Genomic DNA, 7,237 nt, shown 5'->3' on the forward strand with positions numbered 1-7,237 from the left:
TATTCCATATTTTGAGGAAAGAACAATTGGACATTATTTGCCTGCAAGAAACACACGTGACTAGGCTCCATAGAAAAGTGCTAATAAACAAGAGATTAGGCCAGGAATTTATTTCATCGGACCGAGTTAAAAAAAGAGGAGTGGTGATTTATGCAAAGGAGAGCCTAGCACCAAAATTTTTATTTAAAGATGAGCAAGGAAGAATCCTGGCAATTGAGATTCAAGCTCAAGGTGAAAAGTTTTTAATATTAGGAATCTATGCACCAAATGAGGGGAAATCTGAATTCTACAAGAAACTGCATGAGACAATACTGGACTATATGGACTATAACAACATCATAATGATGGGAGACATGAATGGAGTGGTATCAACAAACATGGATAAGTCACACAGTCAGAATGTTACAAAAGATGGCAGACTACCTAAAACCTTTTTTGAACTAACTGACAATATGGACTTGATTGACATCTGGAGGACAAAGAACCCCCTAGAAAGAGAAGAAACATTCTTTTCTGAAGCCCAACTGACATGGACAAGAATCGACCAAATATGGACAACTAGAGGGCTGGCACCTAAGATAAGAAAGGTGGAAATCTGCCCAAAGACTTGCTCTGACCATAACGCAGTAAAGATGGACATGAGACTAATGCCAACTGGTTCCTTTAGATGGAAGATGAATGACAGCTTGTTTAGAGATCAGGAGATCATTAAAAAGGCCCAAAAAGTTTTGAAGGACTACTTTGAAATAAATCTGAACACCACAATCGATAAAAGAGTGATCTGGGACGCGAGTAAAGCAGTTATGAGGGGGTTTTTGATACAACAAAATACTATAAAGAAAAGAGCACAAAATGAGAAAAAAGATAGGATTTTGGAGAAAATTAAGGACTGTGAGAAGAAGTTAAGATCGAAACCGAAGTCAACGGAGATCTTGAGAGAAATTAAACTTTATCAAGGACAATATTCTAAATTGATAAATCAAGAAGTGGAGTGGAAAATTAAATTAATGAAACAAAGGTCATTTGAATCGGCAAATAAATGTGGAAAACTGCTGGCATGGCAGTTGAAAAAAAGACAGAAATTGAACACAGTCACAAATCTAGAGATTGATGGGAGAGACATCCAAAATCCGATGGAGATTAGAAAGTGTTTCCAGAGATACTTTAAACAACTATATACTCAAGGGCCGCAGAGTGAGACTGAGATGAACCAATTTTTGAGGAGCCATGGATTACCAAAACTGTCTCAAAATAATAGGACAATCCTGAATCATAAAATAACACAACAAGAGATTGAAGGAGCCATTCAGAATATGCAACTGGGCAAATCTCCAGGGCCAGATGGGCTTACCTCCAAATATTATAAGACATTGAAAGACTTTTTGATGCACCCTTTATTGGAGGTTTGCAATGAGATTATGGAGGGGAAAAGAGCACCAGACACGTGGAAAGAAGCTTTCATCACATTGATACCTAAATGAGAGACTGAAAAGACACAGCTTAAGAACTACCGTCCCATCTCCCTTTTAAATGTGGATTACAAAATCTTTGCAGACATTTTAGCAAGTAGATTTTAAAAAGTGTTAAATGAAGTGATCCATAAGGACCAGGCAGGCTTTCTCCCAGGTAGACAGTTGTTTACCAATACAAGGAACATTATTGACATTTTGGAACTTTTACAAACAAACATAAACACAAAAGCAGTGTTAATATTTATAGATGCGGAGAAGGCCTTTGACAATATCTCTTGGAGGTTTATGAAGAAAAATTTGGAAGGGATGGGAGTGGGACGGGGGTTTGAAAATGGTATAGAGGCAATTTATTCAGAACAAAAGGCTAAACTGATAGTTAATAATGTGGTGACAGAAGAGTTCAAAATTGAGAAAGGAACACGACAAGGTTGCCCTATTTCCCCTCTGCTGTTTATTTCGGTCCTGGAGGTGCTCTTGAATATGATTCGAGGGGACCAGTTGGTGGAAGGAATTCAGGTCGGAGCTAAACAGTACAAACTGAAAGCTTTTGCAGATGACCTAGTTTTGACATTACAGGAGCCAGAATCTAGTACGAAAAGGGTATTACAACTGATTCATGAGTTTGGTCGGGTGGCAGGGTTTAAATTGAATAAGCAGAAAACCAAGGTACTGGAAAAGAATTTGACATTATCAGAGTCAGAAAGGTTCCAGAAAGAGACAGGTCTAAATGTGGTTAAAAAAGTGAAATACCTAGGGGTAAATATTACAGCTAAGAATTTGGGCCTATTTAAGGATAATTACGAAAAATGTTGGTCAGAAATTAAGAGGGATTTAGAAGGTTGGTCCAGACTGAAACTTTCCTTGTTGGGTCGAATCGCTGTTATAAAGATGAATGTATTGCCAAAAATGCTGTTTTTGTTTCAGACCCTACAGATTATGGACAAAATGGAGTGTTTCAAGAGGTGGCAGAGAGACATCTCTAAATTTGTCTGGCAGGGCAAAAAGCCCAGAATTAAGTTTAAAATATTAACTGATGCTAAAGAAAGAGGGGGGTTTGCCCTGCCAGACTTAAGGCTGTACTATGAAGCAGCAGCGTTCTGCTGGCTGAAAGACTGGCTACTTCTTGAAAACACTGATGTATTAGATTTGGAAGGTTTTAATAATGCTTTTGGATGGCATGCATATCTGTGGTACGACAAGGTTAAAAGTCATAAGGCTTTCAAGAACCATATTGTTAGGAAAGCATTGTTTAATATTTGGACAAAGTACAAAGACTTACTAGGGAATAAGACTCCAAGGTGGCTGTCACCTATGGAAGCTAAGGCCCACAAAAGACTTAATATGGAGGCCAAATGGCCGAAATACTGGGAAATACTAGAAAAGGACGGAGACTCTTGGAAGCTGCAGAGTTTTGAAAAAGTAAAAGACAAAGTGAGAGATTGGTTACATTATGCTCAGATTAAAGAGGTGTTTAAGTTGGACAGAAAGATAGGATTCCAGGTGGAAAAGTCAAAGCTAGAAACAGAACTGTTAGAACCTAAAACCAAAGTTCTTTCAAAAATGTATAACCTGCTGCTAAAATGGAATACACAAGATGAAACGGTCAAATCAGCTATGATAAAATGGGCACAGGACATTGGGTATAACATTATGTTTGCTGACTGGGAAAAGTTATGGACCACCGGTGTGAAGTTCACGGCATGCAATGCCCTAAAAGAAAATATTATGAAAATGATATACAGGTGGTACATGACCCCAGTCAAGCTTGCAAAAATATACCACTTGCCTGATAACAAATGTTGGAAATGTAAAGAAACTGAAGGAACATTCTTTCACCTCTGGTGGACTTGCCCTAAGGTTAAGGCTTTCTGGGAAATGATATATAATGAGCTGAAAAAGGTATTTAAGTATACCTTCCCTAAGAAACCAGAGGCCTTGCTTTTGGGCATTGTCGGCCAGAGGGTGTTAAGGAAGGATTACACATTTTTTATGTATGCAACAACAGCAGCAAGGATACTGATAGCTAAACATTGGAAAACTCAAGACTTGCCCATGCTGGAAGAATGGCAGATGCAACTGATAGACTATATGGAACTAGCAGAAATGACTGGCAGAATCCGCGACCTGGGAGAGGAAGCAGTGGAAGAGGATTGGAAGAAATTCAAGGACTACTTACAAAAACATTGTAAATTGTATGAGTGTTAAGATGATGCAAGGGTAAAAATAAACGTGGCATCAGTAAGTTAGTTGATAAGAATCTGAGAATAGGCGCAATTTGAGAAAAAGGTAATTATTTGGATAATATTATGTCTAATTAAGTATTTAAGCTTTTGGAAAATAAATTCAAACTTAGAGACATAATATGGGGGAAAATACAAATAAGAAATTGAAACAAGGTGATAATTTGCTGTATAGAATTTTATAAACCTGGAAAGCAGGAATGGAAGATGTGAGGAAGTTCAAAAGTGATGAATATTAAGAATCTGGATATGATGTCATAATTTTGTTTTTTCTTTCTTTCTTTCTTTTTTTGTATGTATTTTTACTGTTATCTTTTTTTTGTTTTTTTTGTTGTATTGTTGGGTATGGGATTATATGTGTTGGGTGTTAAATGTAAAAAATCTTGAATAAACATTTCTTTAAAAAAACAAAAAAAACAAAGGGAGGTTCGGCGAAGGGGCCTGCCACCCTGCCTGCCCTGATTTCTTTCTCTATCTTTTTTCTGACTATCTCAGGCCTTTCCTTAACTGACTTTTGATTTTGTGGGTCCCCGGTGTTAGGGAGGGAAGCCACGGGGATTCTGAACCCCTTGGAGAACCCCTCCCAAAGGTATTGTGCAGCTTTTCGATCGGGATACTGGTCCAGCAAAGTTTTGAGGGGCTGTTTGATGGGAGAGGAGGCTAAACCCAGGTGCAGATTACTGGCGGTTACCAGGTCCCTGGTGGGTGGATCCGGGGGCACCCCTGTTATTGTTGTGGAAGAACCCCCGCCCCCCCCCGAACGGGCTGCTGTTTGTTCTTGAAGCAGGCAGAGGCGGGGTGGTTACCCCAGCACCGCTCACATTCATGCAGATACTTACAGGAGGGTCGCGAGCATACACCCCTGTTGTACTCCCAGCACTGGCGGCGCCGCTTCGCCTCTGTCTTACCCGCCTTGAAGGATTCCTGATTTTTCTTTTCGATGTAGGGATTGACGTCCTCGCCCCAGTAATTAGGATCCGTTAGATCCCAGCGGGTGGAAGGCAGGAGAGAAGCGTTTCTACGGAAATTCTCATCGTACGTTAAAGTGGCATTTTCTCCCGCGAGAGCATGTGCCCTCCTCACGTGCGCCAAATAAGCAACCAAATCCATGGAGCGCCGAGGATAAGCAGCGCAAACGACTCCCATGAAAACCTGGAACCCGTCCAGCCAATTCTCGAAGGTGCGCTCCGCTCTAGGGGTCCTATACCTCCGCTTACCGAAGAAGCGCCTCTTCTCACCTTTTCCTGTTAGCTTAGTCGGGGGGAGGAGGGTGAACATGTCCACGTAGTCCCCATTGAGGATTTTATTCCTCTTCTTCTGGGACAAATGGTTCCCCAATATAAAGTCGGTGGACTGATTGGTGGCAACTTTTACATCCTCCACTAAAGCCCCATCTTTCCAGTCCAGCACACCATTAAAGGTCTTACGATGGGAATTGGCCCTCCTTTCATGCGCCCAAAGTGGGATCCCATGATTCGATTCACCCAGACCCCAGTAGCTATCCATGGGGCCCTCGCTATCCGAATCTGAGGATGACGTACCTGATTCGTCTTCAGTCTCGGACTGCTTACTTCTTTTCTTCTTCGAAGAGGTGTGTTTGTTGTTGTTTTTTTAAATAAAATTTTTATTGATTTTCAAACACAAAATAAACACAAACAATAAAACAATACACAAACAAACAAACATTAAACATGTATAATTTTCATAACCTTCTTTTCATAAACCTTGCTTCCCGGACTTCCCCATACCTCCCCTTTTCTGCATCCTTATTTTTACATTTCTTCAGCAACTCCCTCAGTTAACCAATTAATCAGTTCATTTTCTTTTAGATTCTTCTCTAGCTTTCAAATACAGCTACAATTCTCTATTTCCCAATCCCTTGACATTTTAACACTCGTCAATTTTACAACAGTTTTTGAGATACATTTTAAATTTCTTCCAATCTTCTTCCACTGCCTCTTTCCCCTGGTCACGGATTCTGCCAGTCATCTCCACCAGTCCCATATAGTCGATCACCTTCGTCTGCCATTCTTCCAGCGTGGGTAGTTCTTGTGTCTTCCAATACTTTGCTAAAAGAATCCTTGCTGCTGTAGTGGCATACATAAAAAACGTCCTATCCTTCCTTGACACCAATTGGCCAACCATGCCCAGGAGAAAAGCCTCAGGTTTTTTAGGAAAGGTCCATTTAAGGACCTTCTTAATTTCATTATAGATCATTTCCCAAAAGGCTTTTATCTTCGGGCAGGTCCACCAAAGAGGTGTGTTTTTTCTTGGACTTTCTTTTCCCTCCTTGCGCCTCGACGTTGGCTGGGTTCACACTGGTGGCTGCCTGAGTACCTTGAGGTTGCACATGCTCCTCCTCCAAGGCGGAGCCCGCGCTGTCATCGGTAGAGCTATGTTGGGGCTGCTGCTCCTGAAACACACTAGGAATGTCTACAACCTGTGAAACAGCGTTGCCACTGGCACCCGTGGCCGCAGCCTTCCCCTTCCCGGTACCTTTTGCAGGCGCCTTTCCTTTGCCACTGCTTTGGTTCGCTTTCCTAGCACTGGCTGCCTGGGCACGGGTATTAGGGCGGCTTACGATTGCTGCGTCCGACTGGTTGCTAACCCCTGCAACGACCGGGATGACCTGCTGACCCTGACCGCAGGGCGGAGTATCGGGTATCACGTCTTGTGATGGTTCCGGGGCTGGAAGGGCAAAAGCCCCCCTAGGCCTACACTGTCTGTAAAAAGTTTCAAACGCCATGAAAAATTGGGCGAAGGCTTGGGGGTCGCATGGCATGGCTGGCATCTGAGCACCCCCACTGCCTGTAGGAGGTGCCATCTGATTACTAGAGGTGGATGGCTGCTGGTCCCCGCCTGACGCCATTATTTACGCTAAATCGACTGAAATTATTTGCCAAACTATATGGAGTCGCCTACCCAGGTGGACTGTGTACACCCCACTAGTACAATATAACCTAAGCTGGCTTAAATGCCACCGCCAGCCACTGCCAGCGAACAGCAACACAGCCTAAAGCTGCACCCTGCTCAGTATTGTCTACACCGCCCTGGCACAACGCTGAATCTGGAAGGGCTGGTTGCCCTAGCTCAGTATTATCAACACTGACCAGCTGTTCCTTAACCTGTGGGACTGGCAGCCAAGCTCAGTATTATCAGAACTGGCTAAGGTTCCACTTAAAATTAGGAATGCAAACTGTGCCCAAATTCAAAAAATCCCAACCCTGTCTTAGCTGTGACTTAACTCTTTAGGCGTTAGCAGCACCTATTCAAATAAAACCTACGCCGGTGTAGCTGTAAATTAAATCGAATAAAAGCTAGTTCAGAACCACTAGCCCCATAAAGTAAAAGAATTAAATTTTTTACCTAAATATATGAATATGCTATTATAAGGCTTCCAACGCACACCGCGTATTGGCTCTGCAGTATAAAACCAGTGTAAACAAGATTTTTTTATGCACACAGCGCTTTGCCCCACAGCAGTATAATAGCAACGTGAAAATAAAGCAAAAGGACTATTGTCCG

General features: G+C 42.0%; 1 protein-coding gene across 1 annotated transcript; it reads right to left on the reverse strand.

Annotated features, from left to right (window-relative positions):
• Positions 1-4,438: 4,438 nt before the first annotated feature.
• On the reverse strand, positions 4,439-6,939 carry LOC144326458 (uncharacterized). Its single transcript, XM_077923002.1, has one exon. The coding sequence runs from the start codon at positions 5,216-5,218 to the stop codon at positions 4,439-4,441; it is 780 nt and encodes a 259-aa protein (XP_077779128.1). The 5' UTR covers positions 5,219-6,939.
• Positions 6,940-7,237: the final 298 nt, after the last annotated feature.

Source organism: Podarcis muralis, chromosome W (genome assembly GCF_964188315.1).
Source record: "Podarcis muralis chromosome W, rPodMur119.hap1.1, whole genome shotgun sequence".
Taxonomy (NCBI): Eukaryota; Metazoa; Chordata; class Lepidosauria; order Squamata; family Lacertidae; genus Podarcis; species Podarcis muralis.

Bases quoted from the DNA above. Each gene is read 5' to 3' on its own strand.
- LOC144326458 (XM_077923002.1), bottom strand. From the start codon at position 5,218: ATGGATAGCTACTGGGGTCTGGGTGAATCGAATCATGGGATCCCACTT.